The 20,090-nt window shown below is 34.1% G+C and overlaps 1 protein-coding gene across 2 annotated transcripts; it reads left to right on the top strand.

Moving 5' to 3' along the window:
- The first annotated feature begins 697 nt into the window (after positions 1-697).
- Positions 698-11,755, top strand: LOC132037815 (transcription initiation factor IIF subunit beta-like). Of its 2 annotated transcripts, XM_059428447.1 has the most exons (6): positions 709-1,083; positions 4,035-4,143; positions 5,278-5,408; positions 5,491-5,565; positions 10,988-11,137; positions 11,442-11,755. In XM_059428447.1, exons 1-6 carry the CDS (start codon positions 868-870, stop codon positions 11,559-11,561), a joined length of 801 nt encoding a protein of 266 aa, XP_059284430.1. In that variant the 5' UTR covers positions 709-867; the 3' UTR covers positions 11,562-11,755. The 2 variants fall into 2 exon arrangements, with proteins under 2 accessions (XP_059284432.1, XP_059284430.1); XM_059428449.1 differs by lacking the exons at positions 10,988-11,137; positions 11,442-11,755 and adding an exon at positions 6,131-6,286 and having other exon boundaries at positions 698-1,083.
- The last annotated feature ends 8,335 nt before the right edge of the window (positions 11,756-20,090 follow it).

A 20,090-nucleotide genomic window follows, 5' to 3' on the forward strand; every position in this document is an offset into this window, starting at 1 on the left:
GCAGTCAAGTTACAAGTAACTCAAACAGATAGCTTACAAGTAGCTCAAGCGAGACTTTTCGTGCCTTTAGCCTTGTCAAAGCGGCAGCTAGCTTCCTCAGCTTGTAATCATGTGAGTGAAATTTTTGCCAGGAAAGCTTTTGAAAAGCCTCACAGTTGACTTATTTTCCTCTATAAATAGGAAATAAATTCGGTTTCATTTCACCCAGACATTGATTCAAAGTCCAATAATATATTAGTCTCTTTATATACTTATCTCTATTCACTTTATAGTCTTTATTTTATAACAATTTAGTATTAGATAAGAGTTATAATTTGACTTGGAAAGCAACTGAATAATTTAATGATAAAAATATTGTTGAAGATGATATTCAAGCAAAGCATACTCAATAAATGTATAATGACCACGGAAAGCGCGGATAAATTATCCAGTTGTATACTCCTTTCATTTCAATTTAAGTGTCTTACTTTTTAATATGTTTCAAAAAGAGTTTCTATTTCTATATTTAGTAAGTTGACAATTTAGACATCCTTAAAACACAAGATTCAAATGATATTTTAGTACAATACACACATCTTTAATTCTATATAAAATTTAAAATTTTTTATTTTTATTTCTTAAACTTTGTGTTAAGTCAAATTAATACACTTAAATTAGGAGGGATTGAACGTTATTTTTAGCAGCGGTCAATTCAAGGAGAATCAGTGAAGAAAAAAAGAAAAAATGAAAAACTCAAGTCGCAACGTGGACTGGAGTCCGACCCGGATCGGGTTTCAATATCGGTCCACTTGAGTCTTCCTCTTTCCCGAATTCAGACATAGGAGCCCTCGAAATCGGAGAAGCAGAAATCAAAACCCATAGAAACAGATGGATGAAGATAATGGAAACAGCAACAACAATAGCAATAGTAGTATAACAGTGGATACAGCAAAATGGGACAGATCAGTGTGGTTGATGAAGTGCCCTTTAATTGTCTCAAAATCATGGCAATCTCAATCTTCATCCTCATCGGATTCACCACAAGTGGGTAAAGTAATAGTGTCAGTTGATCCTCTTCGTTCCGATGACTCTTCTGCTCTACAAGTAACTATCCGCACACCCTGTCTCTCTCTTTCTCTTTTATCTCTTCTATAATCGATCCTGTCTCGTAGTTTTAAGTGTTGTTTGGTGCAGAATGGATTTTGAGCTAAAATCTACAACTAAAAGTAACCTAAGGTAAGCTATTCTAGATAGAGCTAAAAGATGATTTTCATTGATAAACTCTAAAATGCTTACACCAACAGAATGTATGCTAAGGAACCCTAGCTAGCTAGCTAATGGGTCTAAAAGAAACTTATTACAATAAGAATTGGGGTAAATGCATAATTTAAATAACTAAACTTAAGGGTCCGAATATAACTAATGGAACTTGTGTCTCCCTTCCAAAGATCAAGTTTCCGACAGCTATGTACTGCACCAATTGCACCCGGTACAGCCACCCCAAGCATTAGCTCACCCTTATTATAGCTCCCAAATTCATATTGCATCATTATTAGTTTTTTTTTTTTTTTTTTTTTTTAGAATTTGGACATTAATTGCTTAATTTTTCTGAAACAAAACGGTAGGTATGTATAAAAATCATCTGAAAGTTGATGATATTTTCGAGGAGTTTATCTGATATGTATGCTTTGATCTGGAATTGAGTTTTCTCTTCTTTTCTTTAACTATTATAACTATCAGAGCTAATAGTTGGAGCTAAGCTCCCTTTTATCTCTTCTAGAACCTTCCAACCTCAGAAAGGAGAACAAATTCAGCTTCCATAATTGATCCTGTCTCATAGTTTTATGTGTTATTAGTATTTTCTGTTAGAATTCAGACATTAATTTCATAATTTTTCTGAAACAAAACGGTAGGTATGTAGTATAAAAATTAGGGAAAATTATGCTCTGTGTCTACTGGGAGAAAATATTTACACCACGTAGCCCATATTTTGAGTTTGTTACCCGGTTTAGCCCATATTTGTGTATAACCTTAGATAGGAGGTTATGGAGGATACGGATTAGGGTAGAAGGCTAGTAGGTAGTTGAGCGTTGTCATGCTTCTCCTTTCATACTTGTAGTTGTAGTATTATTCTTGTAGTTTCTTGCTCTTAATTACTGTTTTCTGTGTTTCTTGTAATTCGATTATCGTATGATTTTGTGGTAGTTATGGTATTGTCCCTTTTTTCAGACTGCTTTGTCATGCTTTATACTGTATTTTGCCATTACTTTTGTCATTTCTTTTTCCCGACTGCTTTGGTTTGTTTTTCTTTGAGCTGAGGGTCTATCGGAAACGACCTCTCTACCTTCCAAGGTAGGGGTAAGGTCTGCGTATACTCTACCCTCCCCAGACCCCACTTAGTGGGATTACACTGGGTGTGTAGTTGTTGCTTTTCCCCCGGGTATAGTGTCGTGTAATATTGTGTATTGAGCTACGTGGCGTAATAGTTTATGCTGGGCTGTATATTTTTGAAAATTTCCCAAAAAATTAGGAGAATTAGGCTATCTGAAAGTCGATGATATATTCGAGGAGTTTATTTGAGATGTATGCATTGATAGGAAATCGAGTTTTCTCTTCTTTTTCTTGTCTATTATAACTATCAAGAGATAATAGTTGGAGCTTTATTCGTATTTGTGCTTTCTGTTATGTTTGTTTCTTCATTGTTGTTAGGAAGGTTTAACCTATATAGGTTATATTATGCAATAAACTTTATATGTTATAGTGCCAATTCTTGTGGAATATGATCCTGCATCTCGGTTGTGAATTCAGGGTTTCGGGTGTGTTTGGTATGAAAAATAATGTTTTCTTGGAAAACAAGAGGTTTCTTACTTAGTAGGCGTTTGGACATGCGATTTCATCTTATGAGATGAAATCCCAAATCATCCAAAGAGGCATGATTTGGGATTTCAAATTTTTTTGAATGTAAAAGTTGATCCATAAGTTTATATTTTGTAAAAATAGATCCATAAGTTGGTAGATATATTTAGCAATATGTTTACCAACCATTTAAATCAAATATGAAAAGATCTACAAGTTGGTAGTATATTTATAACAAATTTCCTCTTACCAACCACGTGGAAGGATTATATTAAAGAGTAGTTACACTACAACTCATGTTCAATTTTCCATTTTATTGAACTTAAGTTTGATCAATTGATGTTGTATTTTTTAGAAAGGCCCTCTAGTTGTGTATTAATTTTGTTATGAATTATGACTTGCTCATTTGGTAAGATTGTATAAGAATTGGGAAAGTTTTGATGGTTTCACAACTTGTGGGGTTTTTATGTCTATAAGAAAAAATACGACTTCAGAAATCCAAATTGCTTGTCCAAACAGAACTTCAACTTCAAATCATCATGATTTCAAATCATGTCCAAACGGGTCCTTATTTTCTAGTGTTTGTCAAGTAAGCAAAACAAATATTATCCCAAGAGCATTTATATGTACTCTAGCAAAACACTATGGGGTGGGGAGTGGGGGTTCGGGGGTGGTGGGCGGTTGGGGGCGTTGGGTGGGTGGGTAAGGAGGAGACACTGAACTTGGAATGTTAGTTATGGAACTTGTTTCCCTTACTTTCATTAGAGAAGTCCTTTTCCTCATTTTTAGGAACTTGTTTTCCTAGATAAAACGTTTAACCAAACATGAGAAGATTGGAAGACATTTTCCAGGTACACCCTTAAAGTCTGTGAACGTACCTCCTAATATATATACACAACACATTTTTTTAATTCTTTATAAAAGGCTTTCTATATGCATATGTAGAGTACTAGCATGAGGCAGTCCAACACTCTTAATGTAGACACATATTTCGATAAATAGTTGCTTAAAATTTTCTGTGTACATATATTTAGTCTGACACTGAAACCTTTCACCTCTTTTACAAGTATGTAGTCTGAGTTCCATGCGGTGGGTGCATGTGCACCCATTGCTTATATGCATCTTCATCACAGTTTTATCTTAAAAAGAGAGATGTTCGCAATCATTCTTTATCCTTCTGACATCTTTATGATATACAGTTCACTATGGAGATGGGTGGAAACAACGTGGGGAATATGCCGAAAAGTTACTCCTTGAATATGTTCCAAGACTTTGTTCCAATGTGTGTGCTCTCAGAGACAGATCAAGGTAAGTATCTTGGCGCTATTACTTACATTTTACAAAGTCATGAGAAGGTTTGATGAAGATTTCTGTTGTTCTTACCTAGGTGATGTGCAATTGTGCATTGTTTTTTAGGGAGTTAAATCTGGTGATTGCTTCCTTTTTGTTTTCAAATGTTAATAAGTTTATGTGCCCTAGTGAACTGAAGGACCAGTACAAGTTCTTTGAATTATCTTGGTCTCGAAACTGTATATTTCTGCTTCTGACTAGGCTCCTCCATTTGCCCTATCAGGTTCAATTGGAGATTTTAGTTATCTATTTGCTAGCAATTGGTTTGGTACTGATATCAGGATTCTATTGTTTGTTGGGTTATCCAAAAAACCCACATCATGTATAAAAAGGCATCCAGAGGGATCTCTAAAATTATTGGGCTACTCCACCCGTTGCTTTAAGATATTTTACATTGGAAGCTTAGATTCTTTCATGTCATATCACAATCAACCTTTAATAATTCTCACACTTTTAGGTCTGCATTAAAGTGCGTTGAGTTATTTAAAAGTCCCACGTAAGATATGCAGGTGCATCCAAAGGGGCATGTAAAGGGCTTGGGTCACTCTTACTCTTGGTCTAAGGTTTTGGGTTGATCGCTTAGATTGTTTTCCTACTCATGAATGTTTATCTGAATAACCGAGTATCTTTAAAAGGATATAAGAGGCTTAATTTCCTTGAAAATCTATTGGCTACTTCTCACTGTAGCCTCCACGTTTTTTATTCCTTTTCATTGGCTCTGCTTTTCTTGTTCTTTTTTCTTTCCTTTGCCTCTTTGTTCACTTCTCCTTCATTATTTGACTAGATAATGAAATTCTATGTTTATATCAATTTTGTGTTTTAAATTATAGATTCATTTCGTTCTGCAATGTCATGAATATATAACTTTGGAATAATTTGAAAACTATGCAATTGTATTTTGCACAATAAACTTTATTAACAGTCTACATTTTTTCTTTCCTTACATTATCAGTATCGTAATATTGAGGAATTGGCTGGTTTTTGTTTTAAGCTTTTACAACTGAAAAACGTACCAGTAAACTCATGATTTAGTTTGCTTTACCTAATTCATTGTGTCACCCTCTCTTCTCCGAATTGTTGTTCTTTCTGAAGGAAGAGTTACCATGGAAGGAAAGGTTGAACATAAGTTTGATATGACACCTCACACTCGTAACATGGAGGAGTACAGGAAAATGTGTCGTGAAAGGACAAATAAGTCAATGATCAAGAACAGACAAATACAGGCAAATCTCCTATTATTTGATCGCTTTTCTGATAAATTCACACTGTCTTTCTGTGTTTTGATTAAATTTACTGCAAAGTCAGGTCATTGATAATGATCGTGGAGTCAATATGAGGCCCATGCCTGGGATGCTCGGCATGATTGCGTCCAGTTCTAAGGTATACGGACCATCATCTATTCCTTTTAAACATGTAGAAATCTTGCCTTTCCTTTTATACACAGCTTTTTTCTTTTTGATTGGTAAATGTAATTCATTAATAATTAGCATCAAGTAGGTGTAAAGTATTTACGAGATGGAAGTACAACTGCAGATTGTGTAAAACACTTAAAAGTCAACCATGGTATCTATATTATTAGCAATACCCATGTTGCACAAAAAAAACAAGGAAGATGTACATATGTACTTAATGCTAAGTACATATTCCATTTTTGCTTTAAAAAAATTCTCGCATTCCTCTCCTCTAGACAATCCACCAAATCACTACAGAGATGGTATCCCATCTCTTTGTCTTTCCTATTCCTTCTAGATGCAAGCACTGTAGAAGTTCTCTTTTTTTTTTTTTTTGGAAACTGGTAAAGTTGTAGCACTGTAGAAGCTTCTATGTTGTCCTCGGCATTGTCCAAAGTGACTCCTAGAATGTTAAGAAAGAAGCTCTAGATATATGGGATGAACGAACAATGGACAAATAAGTGATTGACATCTTCATTCTCCTTTTAACACAGGCAGCATCTACTGCATATATTTATTCCCCGTTTTTGAAGGTTTTCATGTGTTTGAAACGCTTCTTTGGCCACCAACCAGGTAAAGCAATTAACTTTGGGAAAACAACACAAACTACCCATTTCAAGCAAACTAAAGGGTAGCCCGGTGCACTAAGCTCCCGCTATGCGCGGGGTCCGGGGAGGGCTGGACCACAAGGGTCTATTGTACGCAGCCTTACCTTGCATTTCTGCAAGTGGCTGTTTCCACGGCTCGAACCCGTGACCTCCTGGTCACATGGCAGCAACTTTACCAGTTACCCATTTAAAGCAAACTATTTACCCGAAATTGCTCCTCTAGTAACTAATTACCTGAAATACCTACAAAGTCAAAGAATTTACCCGAAATACCCATCTCAAATGTTCCTTTTCTCTTTCCACTGTGTCAGCCGTTTTTGTCCTTAGCTATAACCTTAATTAGCTGTAAAGTGTAGCAACTGTACTTGTTTCCTTATTTTGTTTTTACCTTCTTTTTTTTTTTTTTTTGAAACTGGTAATTTTGTATTCCTCAGCATTAAGGGTATGCTGGCCACCTCCAAAAATTTACATTTTACTGAAAGAGAAATACTTACAGTAATCCTAAAAAGTCCACTAACTGAACTTCCTCTTCTACATATTGTTCTTTACACCAAAAACTTAATGAAGTAAAGACCTTCCATTGGATCTTCTGCAATGAACTTTCTCTGCCTTTAAAAATTCTGTCATTTCTTTCCTTCCAAATGTTCCACCAGATGCAGGCAGGAACTGTTTTCCACCAAATCTTCTGACTCTTGCTCCCTCCCCTTCTTATCCAACAGCTTAGAAGGTCTGCAGTGTGTTCAGGCATAGTCCAGTTCACCTTAGCCAAATTAATGAACAATGCCCAGACTTGTGCCGTAACTTTACAATGAAGGAAAAGGTGATTGTTTGTCTCTAAGGCCTCCTTGCATAATGTGCATCTTGAAGCAATGTTTATTCCTCTTTTCTGCAGTGCTTCATGAGTCAAGCAGGCTCTCCAAGCTACCAGCCAGGTGAAACACTTCACCTTAGTTGGTGCCACACTCTTCCAAATGGATTTCCAAGGTCCTGGTGTCCTCCCTGAAATTTCAGTCAAACCCTTGTTGTACAATCTGTTCACAGAGAACAGTCCATCTTGATTATGCTTCCATGTCAGTAGTTCCTTGAAATCCACCAATTACTGTCAATAGTTCTGCTACCCATGCTATTTCCCAATCATTTAGAAGTCTTCTGAAAATCAAATTCCAGCCTTGGGGAAATGTATTCTTTTTTTCTCTTTTTGTTAGTTTAACTTCTTTTAATTTTTTTTTCCTTTTGGAGTTGGCTGTAAATGTATAGTGGTAGTCATAAATGTTTTCTACTTTCTTTTGTCCTCCTTTTCTTTAATTTTTTTTCTTTATTTGGTTAGTTTTACTTCTTTTTATAATTTTTTTGTCCTTTTTTATTTAGTATTTTTCTTTTTAGTGATAAAAATATAATATAAAGATAAAAATATTAGCTAATTATTTTTAGACTAATAAAATTATAGTAAAATTAAATAATTAGATTACAACAAGAAGTGATTCACCACTTTGTGGGATTTCACTGGGAATGTTGTCGTCGTTGTTACAACAAGAAGTAATTAAGAAAAATACTAAAGTCACTAACTTATTTATAAAAATCTAAATTAATAGTTAATATATTTTTATAATAGCATGGTAGTGTATGATATATACTATTGAGTATATGAGGATTGATGAGCTTTTTTTTTGAAGATGGGTTTGTCCTCTATGATATACTGTTACTATATGATATCTATCAGGTTGGTAGCATAAAGGACTAAGCCCTTTTTTGAAGAAATGTGAGTATCATAGAGGACTGAAGAGTGTTTTTTCTTGAAGGAATAAACTAGTCCTCTATGATACCCTTTCAGTATATGATATATATCAGGTTGGTATCATAGAGGATTGATCTCTTTTGTGAAGGAATGAACAAGTCCTCTTGATACTTTGTCAATATATGATATATAGTCCTCTTGATACTTTGTCAATATATGATATATACCATGCGAGTATTATAGAGGACTGAGAAGTGTTTTTTATTTTTAAGCAATCAATCATTCTTTATGATACCCTGCCAGTATATGATATATATCATGTGGGTATCATAGATGACTGAGCTTTTTTTTTTTTTTTTTTTTTTTTTTTGAATGAATGAATCAGTCCTCTATGATATCTTGCGAGTATATGATATATCATGTGGGTCAGTCATCCATGATACCCTGTCAGTGTATGATATATACCATGTGGGTATCATAGAGGATTGAGTTCTGTTTTTTCTTAAAGGAATGAACCAGTCCTCTATGATACCTTGTCAATATACTATATATGGTATATACCATTTGCGTATCATAGAGGATTGAGGAGTGTTTTTCTTGAAGAAACGACCATTCCTCTATAATACCCGGTCAGTATATGATATATATACTATGTGGGCATCATAGAGGACTGAGTAGTGTTGGAATGAATCTGTCATCTATTATACCATATCAGTATATGATATATATCAGGTTGGTATCATAGAGGACTGTTCTTGAAGGAGTGAACTGTCAGTCCTGCATGATACCTTGTTAGTATATGATATACCATGTGAGTATCATAGAAGACTAAGTAGTATTATTTGAAGGAATGAATCAATATTCTATGATACCCTGTCAGTATATGATATATACCTTGTGGGTATCATAGAGGATTGAGTTGTGTTTTTCTTGAAGGGATGAATCAGTCCTCTATGATATTCTGTCAGTATATGATAAATACCAGGTTGGTATCATAGAGGACTAAGTGTTTTTCTTGAAGGAATGAACCGCCAGTCCTATATGATACCTTGTCAATATATGATATATACCATGTTGGTATCATAGTATACTGCAACAGTATACTTCAACTGCTACTGATTTGATATACTATATGCTAGAATAAATTGTTTTTTGAGATATTAAAAAAGAAAAACATAATATATCAGTTTTCCTTTTTATTGATAGAAAAAAGAAAAAAAATAAAAATAAAGAAGCCAAAAGTGTGTAGAATTAGATTATGAAAAAAAAAAAGGAAATAAAGAAAAAAAATAATTTGAAAAAAATGAAATTAGAAAAGGAGAAAAAGGTCACTGAAAATCAACAGAATTTTAAAAAGAAAGAATAAATAAAAATAGGAAAAAAGGTGAAAGAAATTAGATTATGGAGATAAAAAAGAAAAAAAATAAATGAAATTAAAAAAAGGAACGAGAAATAAAGAAATAAAAAAAAGAAAATAGAAAGAAAAAAAAAAAAAACGAAAAGAAAGGAGCTAGAATTAAATATGGAATGATTATGGTGAAAAAGAAAATAAAAATAGTATGATTTGGGAAAAAAAATAAATGAACAAAAAAGGAGAAAAAAACAAAAAAGAAAAGGAAAGAAGAAAAAAGAGACAGTTACCTACAAAAGCTACAATGGGTATAAAGGGTAACTAGTTTTGGGGGCGTGAAAGTAAGGGGGGCCTAGTCCTCCAGATACATTTCCAAGGTCACTTTTCAACAACATTGGGTCTTCAACTATTGGTAGCATGATTTAACATAAAACTTGCCATTAGAATCCTGTTTCCACCTTATAGTCATTCCTGGGAAGAACGGGAGGGTCCTGTGCAGACTGAGAAGTCGTGAGCATAGGCTATAGGCTGTCCATTTCCTCGTTGATACTTGATATTGCGCCTGAATACTATGTTCCAGCCTTGATCATTCCAGTAATCTGAGACTGATGGTTCAGAATTTTGTGCGACACTGTTTAAATTTGGGTACTGCTCGTTCAGAGTTGACTGGCCAGACCAAATATCAAACCAAAACCTCATTTTCCTGCCATCTCCGTTACTATAGAGGTCTTGGATTGAAAAGAGTCTCAATTAGCACTCTTGTGTTCCAGATACCACATGTGTTGGGGAAATGTGGCTGTTTCCGTGATCCAAGGATTGAGAGTCCATATTTAATTACTATTACATTCCAAACGATAAAAAAAGTTACTATTATATTCTTCCGTAAAGCCCCTTCCTCCTTGTTAAATCTCCAAAGCGATTTGGGTTGCAAACTGATACTTTGAGCCCTCAAATCCTTGACGGCATGTTCCCTGACTTCGTATCAGTAGTGACTGTTGCCCACTTTACCAGATTGAAAGTTTTTCTTTCTCTACTCCCTTGCCACAGAAAATTTCTTCTTTGTTTATCCATTTTCTTCGCTATTGAAGCTGGCAAAGGGAACAAAGACATAGTGTAGGTGGGTAGGGACACTGTTGATTAGTACAAGCCTATCCCCAAGTGACAGATGCTTACTCTTCCAACATGACAACTTTTGACGTTTCTCCATGATGTCATTCCAATTTTCAAATGCTGGTTGCTTTATACTTTGCATTCACGGAAGATATACATCTGTCTTTAGACTTAAAGCTAATTACGGATTCATTTTGGAATGTTGTGTCTTTTCATAGGTTCTTTCTGGTCATATAATGTATATGATTTAACATACTGCAATTTACTAAGTTGTAACTTTAGTAAATGCCTTCTTGGTACAGACATGTTTTCATGACCTTATCCATAGTATGATAGAGCATACAATTGGGATACATACACTCTCATTATTACGCTTTTGACCTCCTTGAAGTCTCATTATGTGTGACTTTCTGTCAGAGTACTTTACCAGCTTGGCTCACTGTAGTCAGTTGTGATGGAACAATTATTTTCCATGATCTTTTCTAATCTCTGTGAGAAAGTGATTGAAAAAATGAGTAGCCTTTTCAAATCCATTGTTCCCATGCAGGATAAGAAGAAAGCAGCCCCTGTTAAGGGGCCGGAAGTCAAGAGAACTAGAAGGGACCGTGGCGAACTGGAGGATATCATGTTTAAGCTTTTTGAAAGACAACCTAATTGGACTTTGAAGCAGTTAGTGCAAGAGACGGATCAACCTGCGGTAAGTTGTCTGATCAGGATGTCTATGCTGTTATCAATTTTCAGACACTTTTTGACTCGTCTTTTGGTTAATATTCATTGTTTTGTCTTGGGGGAAGTGTGAGATTCACGGCAATAGCTCTTATCGTCCAAGTCACATCACATAATTTCGTTTCCATGTTTCCTCATATATGTCCACTTTGCCCTCTTTATCAGGGACGACAACAACAGGAAAAAATGATTATATTTCCTTTTGGTGCTGCTTGGTTGCATTTCTTTCTCCTTACCACATGATTTTGTATCTAATTATTTTACTTGTTTTGCAGCAATTTTTGAAAGAGATACTGAATGAGCTTTGTGTGTACAATAAAAGAGGAACAAACCAAGGAACGTATGAATTGAAGCCAGAGTATAAGAAATCTGTAGAGGATACAGGTGCTGAATGAATTGTCCCCCTGTTTCAACATATATTAGATCGTGGAACTTAAGACTATGAGTTTTAGTAGAATTAGTGTTGTGAACATTATACTTCCATCTTTCACCAGTTGTTGATAGGTGCTGTGTATGCTGTCATTGTCAATCATGAATGGATGTAGAGTTTTGTGAATGCAATATATATGGAACCCACTAACATACACTATCTCAGTTATTTATCGTCTGATTTCTAGTTATATTTTCTAATTGATTCCATTAGTTTTAAATTATGCATTAATGCTTTGAAAGTTCTCCGAGATAAGGTGGGAATGGTATCAGTGGAGGACAAGATGCGGGAAGCGAGACTGAGATGGTTTGGGCATGTGAGGAGGAGAGACACGGTGCCCCCGAGGCGGGAGGTGTGAGAGGTTAGCTATGGATGGTTTCGAAGGCAGAGGTAGAGGCGAAGAAGTGTTGGAGAGAGGTGCTTAGACGGGACATGGTGCGATTCAAGAACTCACGAGGACATGACCTTAGATAGGAGGTTATGGAGGACTCAGATTAGGGTAGAGGGCTAGTAGGTAGTCGCAGTTTTGATTTATAGTCTATTGTCCTTTGATTCTTGCTACTATATGTTGTTTCTTGTACTTCGATTATCTTTATTTATCTGTGGTAGCTCTCGCTTCCTTTTCTCGACTCTATCATGACTTTTTCGCTTTCTTTAGTTTCATTTTTCATTTTGCTTTGAACTGCGTGTACGTATCTGACCTTTTCTCGTCGTGTTTTCTCTTGAGCCGAGGGTCTTCCGGAAACAGCCTCCCTATCTTCTACACTTTACCCTCCCCAGACCCCACATTGTGGGATTTCACTGGGTATGTTGTTGTCGTTGTTGCTTTGAAAGTTTTCCATATCTTTGCTGTTGAGTTTCTTCTCCTTTCTCATTTTTTTGCCTTTCTTCCCCATCATTTATGGAATTATAAAACTGAAATGCTATGTCTGCACTTCATGTCAAATGGAAATGGTGACAGTGCACTATCTATAATGTCCCAATCTTGTTCGGCTATAGTTGTATTTGTTTTGTCCTTTCTGCTAGGAATTTGTTTTGGTTTTGTAGTGTGATGAATAGATTTCCCTTGTGTTGTGGTTAAGTAGTGGATAAATTTAGAATTACCTCCAAATCAAACGTTCTTCATCTGTCTATATTTATTAACAATGTCATTTTGGTGGCAATAGCCTCAAAATCAAATTATCAATGGTGAAGCTTTCTGTGATTTTCATGCTCCCATACCTTTTAGACCAAAATGGTTAGTCAGACATTGTAGATTAAAAACATATGCAGCACGTATGTAGACAGGTGCTCCTTGTAGACTGAAGCTTCTTTATAGCTTCAATAGTCTCAATCAAGTTGAATATTCGGTAGTGCTTGAAAAGGGTCTGTATCCTCTCCTATCTAGTCTATATTTTGCCTAGGCTACCTTTAACTTTGTTGTCAAATACAAGTTGACTCTTATATCCAGTCTGCGCGTTCTTCTAGACGCCTTTTCATCCCCTTATTAAAAATAAAAAGGAATATGCACAGAATTTGATCTTGACTTGTGAAAATCTGTATGTCCTTGCTGATATTTTCCAGTGTCACACAAATGTTTCAGGATAGCTCATAGTTTTGATTATCCTATGTTATTTTTCAGCATACAGACTTTATCTTTAAAGAGAGTAGAGAATTTGAAATTATGTTTGGGGAGTATCTGTCTTATGTACCCTGTTTTTGATTGATGCGTCTATTTTGTAGTTCACTATAGGGGACCATGCAACCTGTAGCTTAAAGCATTGTGTTGGATTCTTAAAGTGCATTCATTCTCCTAGAATATAAAATTTCCGTGGTCAAAACGTTCTTTCATGTGTTCATCTTTTTATTGGTTCATCAGTAATAACAATTAACAACACAAATTAGCTGTGAAGCTTGAATTTGGACTTTGAATAAAATACATGCCAGTCTTTCAGTATGTCAATCTGGTTATTAAGGATTACATGGTTCTGCTCCTTCAAGTTATATAAAGGTACTTATTTGTTTATACAGTGTGAAATGAACATCGTATGTATGTTGCGTCACATCATTTTTTCGTGCGGTCTGTGTTTCAACAAATGAATCTTTCTTCCCTTGGAAAATGACATTTCTTTGTGTTGTAAGGAGTATTTTGTGTCACTTCTTTGCAAATTCAGTTACATTATGTAGTCAACATTGGGATGCTATAAGTGGGTAGTCATAGCCCAGACATAGGTTTGAAATTAGTTCGTCAGCTTTATACTGATAAGTTAACATGGAGCTCGGTGCTCGTAAAATTGATGATGCGAGTGCTGCCTTTTCTTGATTATGAACAAGCTGCTAGTTTACATGTTAGTCCAAGCATTGATGTCGCAATCAAGGAATCCCTGTTGCCTAGGAAAAAAATAAAAATAGAAAATAAAGTGAAGCATTCCTCTAGCCTGTAGGTCTTAGTTTTTTAAAAATGCATTCCTCTAGGTTTATGATATTGACTCGAGGAATTTTTGGTCATATTCAGTATTATCACGGGGAGTTGTGGCTTAGCTTAACTTGTTGCATGACCTTGTATGAAAAGGATATTCTGATAGCTATGTAAGAGTCAGAGGCTATTGTTGCGTACAACTTGAATTATGCAATTTAGCTCTCAATGTGCTTTTGACACCCAAAAGGAGATAGTCTTCACTCTTCAGCAGAAAGCTTCCTGGAGCTTAAATTGACCTTTTCTGGAATATTGGGAGGTTATTTGTCTTTGGTGTAAGAACAAAGCTGCACCCAAGGGTGTAATTTAGTGGTCAATGAGTTTGCCATGGGAGGTGAGGGCTCAATTTTCAGCATGGACAAAATACCAAGTGATTTCTTTTCATCTGCACCCTAGGGTGTAATTTAGTGGTCAATGAGTTTGCCATGGGAGACGAGGGTTCAATTTTCAGCATAGACAAGATATCATCTGCCCAAGTCTTGGTGGGTTGAGTTATCCAGTGCATGTATTGTCGCAGGTAGCAAGTATCCGATGAAATATTCAAGGTAACAAAACTGTTGAGGTTTGTATAGCTGGTGCTGGTTGTAAAAGTTAGACAGATTATTTTCGTGGTTGTTTTTTTCCCCGCTACATGTATCTTTCATGATTTTCACCTTAACAATGATCATCTTACTCAAGTGACCATAATTACAACAGTGCTTAGATTATTTACATGGATTTTACCCTAACAAGAATGTTTATACTCCTAGTCATTGAGATGCCTACAAAAATGTGGAAGTGGCAAGAAAATTGCCTGGTGTGGGCTCTTGTTGAGCACGAGTAGCAAACCAATATCCCCACTGATTTAACTTGTCAGATCATGTATTATCAAAATGACCTACGAGGAATCTTCTCTCACTTTTATGAGATTTTTCTTGTTCCTGCTTCTCATTTTCGCAATTGGACGAGAGACTAATTGACTTTATTTAACTTTAGCTGAGTACTGGCAACCTAGGGTGCCTACAAGTATCACTCCTGTGAATGTAAATGTCAAAAGTAGCTAACCACTAGAGAAAAGGTAATTTCAAGATTTTTTTTCTCATGGTCGTACACATGAATGGAATCTGTTTTATTTTCATGCCACTCTCTTTCAAAAGGAAGTTCGTTGCACATCTTGCTTTTTGGCATTGCCTGTTTACGCTTTAATGGCACCTTTTTGCTTGGAGTTATCATTTATATACAGACTCCAATTTAATCGATTATTGGAGTTTCAAAAATTGTAGTGCTCTTTAAATTAAAGACGCTTTGTGTATGTTATATTCTCTAAGGTGTCGTATGAAAACCGGTGATATATGGTATCTTGTTCATATAGATAGTAGTCCTAAAACGGAACGAGGTGACACTTTTAATTTTGTAATTAGATGTGTTTGTTTAAGGACGAGTGTGAGATTTCGAAATCGTCAGATGCGTTTTACAATTAGATTTTTTGTTATTGGAATGGAATGGAAAAAGATGTGGAAGATTCATATAACTCACTCTTTAGTTGAGGATTAAGACATATGGTTGATAGTTCACCCGTTACGTGAGACTTGGTGTAATGAAAGTTAAAGAAAACGAAGTACTAGTATGGTTAGATTATCAACTTTGGGGCATCACTTCACCAGCATCTCCTATTGGTATATAGGCATTTGAGACATTCAGGATTTTGTGTGTTTTTTTTTTGGGGGGGTGGGGGGGTGGGGGTGGTGTAAGATATCATCTCGTCTTCTCTGTCTTTGTAATTTTTTTTAATTACATTATAGGAGTGATAGGGAATTAATGAGAATTGAATCTATACCTATTATATGAGAGACTTGTCGGCAGGGGTGTACAAAGTAAACCGACAAACCGCACCAAATCGATAAACCGAGTCAAACCGAGAAAAAACCCGATTAGTGGTTTGGTTTGACTTAGTTTGGTGTCGGAAAAAAGACCCGCCCATAATTGGTTTGATTTGGTTTTAGCTAAAAAGTCTAACCGAACCAAACCAACCCGACATTAGATGTATTCAAAATTTAAAATATTTTATACATAAAAATATTTATTTGTAATGTAATTTATAAATATTTCTTAATTTTTTCGTAGTTTTTTTTATCTATTATGATATCATTCAAGTTTGAACTTAGAATTTTGAACGCGAATAAGTTTTATATCCTATGGATGTTAGTAAGCTCATATAAAGTTCAAATCAAACCAACTCAACACTAATACTAACAAAAGGAATTCAATTTACCACTAGGAATGACAATAATCTTGGATATCTATTCTTTAATTTTGCATAATTAGTTTAGAGAGTGAAAATACATAACTTAAGTTTTTTTCTTGCCATGTAAATAATACTTATTAGCCGTACTTATTTAGCATAACTTAGTATTTTTAGATTATGGTAATTTTCTTTATGGCTTATTAATTGGCAATGTTTATTTTAATCGATTTTATTATCTTTTGTTGAATATTTTAATACAATGTCATCACTCTTCTCACATTTTGTGTTATTTTCTTATGAAACACCTTAATTACATAGTTGTATCTTACTAGGACTAAAGAAATATTCGAAGTAAAAGTTATCTGTTTTGTATCAAGACTATTCCGGGAAAAAAAACCCGAATAACCCGAGAAAACCGAATAACCCGATAAAACCCGAGGTTGAAAAACCCGAATTTTATTGGTTTTTGATTTGGTGTATAAATTTAAAAACCCGACACAATTGGTTTGGTTTGGTGTTTAAAAAATCCGACCCAACCCGGTCCATGTACACCCCTACTTGTCGGTATCACTAGATTGTAAGCTTTGTGTTCACCTTTGTTATTTCAAATGTGATTTAACCACGCGATTATGAAAATTGGATGATAGGTTTTTACCTCAATCTACTTTGGAAAAGGTAAAAAGTAAGAAGCATGATATGTGGCTTGGTCAATTTTGGTGGCCTCTTAAGAATGAGTAACTTAAAATGTTTATCAATGTGAAAACGATAGTGATTCGGCATTTTACCATGATAATTATCAGTTTTACTTTGCTTTTTGAATTGCATGAATACTTATCACTGTTCTTTCTTTGCCAAGAGAACTAAAAGAAAGCCACAGGTTGTGTGAATGCAAGTCTAGTGTGTAGAAATGATAATTAATGTAATTTGGTGTCAATAATGTAATCTGGAGCCAAAATGGCATATTTTTGCAGCCATTAGTCCAAAATAGGCTGCCTTTTTTTTTTATTTTTTTTTATACCACAATGGGTATTTCGTTGGATAACCAACGAAATACCCAACAACACTGTTCCTGTGCTTCACTGATAAGTTGCATTTCGCTACAAGTGTAGCGAAATGCAACAAATATATATTTTTTTTTTGCATTTCGTGAATCTTAGAACGAAATAGGTTTTTATTTTTTTTATTTTTATATTTCGTGAATTTGAACAAAACTGGTTTAATTTTTTTTTTTTGGGTATTTCGTGAATTAATTCACGAAATATAACTATTTTTTTTTTTTGCATTTCGTGAATTAATTCACGAAATATAAATGATTTTTTTTTGTATTTCGTGAATAAAAAAACGAAATATGGAAAATACAATTTTTTTTTTATTTCATCTAAAAACGAAATTGAAAAATATATATGATTTTTTTTTTTATTTCGTTCATCTAAAAACGAAATTGGAATATATATATATATATATATATTTCATTCATATACCAATGAAATAAGCCCAATACATCAAGGATACGTAGACGTTCGGATCGTCATTTTAGGGGTTGAAAAGGTGCCCGAAGTAAGTTTTGTTTGAAAAAACTTAGTGTTTGACTATAAGGTTATTTTAGTCAACTTTATATGTCGAGAAAATTAGTCGGCTTTATTTTCAAAAATTGAAACCGCGAAGTGAAATTGACATTCACGGCTACGTTACCCGAGATTTTTACGTTGAAATCTATTGCGTATCATCATCTTATAAGTAAATAAAACTGAAAATTTCAAGCCAATTTGGGGAAAAATTGAAATTGAATGGGATAAAAGGTGTTTTTTTAAAAATCGGCTCGGACGGCGGTTTGTCCGCGTAGATCTCGAAAAAATACGCAAGTTCAAAAAAAAAAAAAAACGCGTAAAACGGACGTCCGAGCGCAAAGTTATGACCATCTAAAGTTTGACGACTTTACAACTAGTTTTTCTCCCTATATTTTTTAGAATTATATTTATATTCAAAATAAAGTTATGTCTTGATTAAAAAATAACACGCTTAAATCAAAATCTTAAAAAATAAAACACCCTAAAGTTTCCAAACAAAACATATCCTGATGTACTGGGCCTACATTATTGTACGCAGAAAAAAATATCAGATTATATATAAAATATTGACGTTTCGGAATCTTGACACACGACTAATCATTGGTCAAAGTATGAAAAAAAACACTAAGTGTTGCAAAAAATAAGGTTGGCAAATATAGATAGGACAATATTTATAAACGGAGAAAAGTAAAAAATTTCGCAAATTAAGTCACGAAATGTAAAAGATATTATTTTGAAAACTATTCAATGCTCGTCTAAAACTGATTGAACCAACAGAAATGAACAAAAAAAATAAAATTAAAACCATAGCGATATGGAGAGCAGAAAAACGGTAAAAAGGGGGGGGGGGGGGGGGGGGGGTTGGTTCGTTATATACCTACGAAATAGAACAAAACATTTCGTTGGTATATAAATGAAAAAAAAAAATATTTTCCTATTTCGTTTTTATATAAATGAAATACAAAAAAAAATATATATATTCATCCTATTTCATTGGTATATGAATGAAATAAAAAAATAAAATACACACACACACACACACACACACACACACACACACACACACACACACATATATATATATATATATATATATATATATATATATATATATATATATATATATATATATATATATATATTTCATTTTTATATAAACGAAATGAAAATAAAATTATATTTCTATTTCATTTTTATATAAACGAAATGAAAATAAAATTATTTTCCTATTTTTTTATACAAACGAAATAAAAAATATATAATTTTTTTTTATCCTATTTCGTTTTCTAATACACGAAATGCAAAAAAAAATAATTATAATTTCCTATTTCGTTGGTATATCAACGAAATAAAAAAATATATTTTATCCTATTTCGTTGATCTACCAACGAATATGCAATATATATATATATATATATATATATATATATATATATATATATATATATATATATATATATATATATATATATATATATATATATATATATATATATAATTTCGTTTTTAGATGAACAAAATAAAAATTATATTTTCCATATTTTGTTTTTTTATTCACGAAATGCAAAAAAAAAAAAAACACTTATATTTCGTGAATTAATTCACGAAATACAAAAAAAAAAATCAGTTATATTTCGTGAATTAATTCATGAAATACAAACAAAAAAATTTAATTAGTTTCGTTCAAATTCACGAAATATAAAAAAAAGAAAAAAACCTATTTCGTTAAAAGGTTCATGAAATGCAAAAAAAAAAAAAAAAAAAAAAAAAATTGTTGCATTTCGCTACACTTGTAGCGAAATGCAACTTATTAGTGAGGCACCGAACAGTGTTGTGTGGGTATTTCGTTGGTTATCCAACGACATACCTGTCACACCCCAATTTCCGTTAGGGCGTGACGGGCACCCGACCCTTACTTAGGGCCGAGCGAACCCGCTGACTAACGTAACACTCATACCCATACTGGGCCCACAAAACATAGCATACACACGTAATGAAAATTTTTCGAAAACAAACATGCCTCTCGTTTTTTTTCAAACCAAATAAAATCGCAATATAAGGCATAACGAAGCGGCTTATATAGCCGCTTGCCAAACACATCGGTAACATAATACATACAAACACACGGCTTACGTAGCCGCTTACAAATGAACCGACATATCATACACTCGACATCGTCCGCAAAGTCTCTATCATAACTTCGAACACCATACAAAGCACTCGACTCGGAAGACCGAGGAAATGAGC

The sequence above is a fragment of the Lycium ferocissimum genome, chromosome 11, assembly GCF_029784015.1.
Source record: "Lycium ferocissimum isolate CSIRO_LF1 chromosome 11, AGI_CSIRO_Lferr_CH_V1, whole genome shotgun sequence".
Lineage (NCBI taxonomy): Eukaryota > Viridiplantae > Streptophyta > Magnoliopsida > Solanales > Solanaceae > Lycium > Lycium ferocissimum.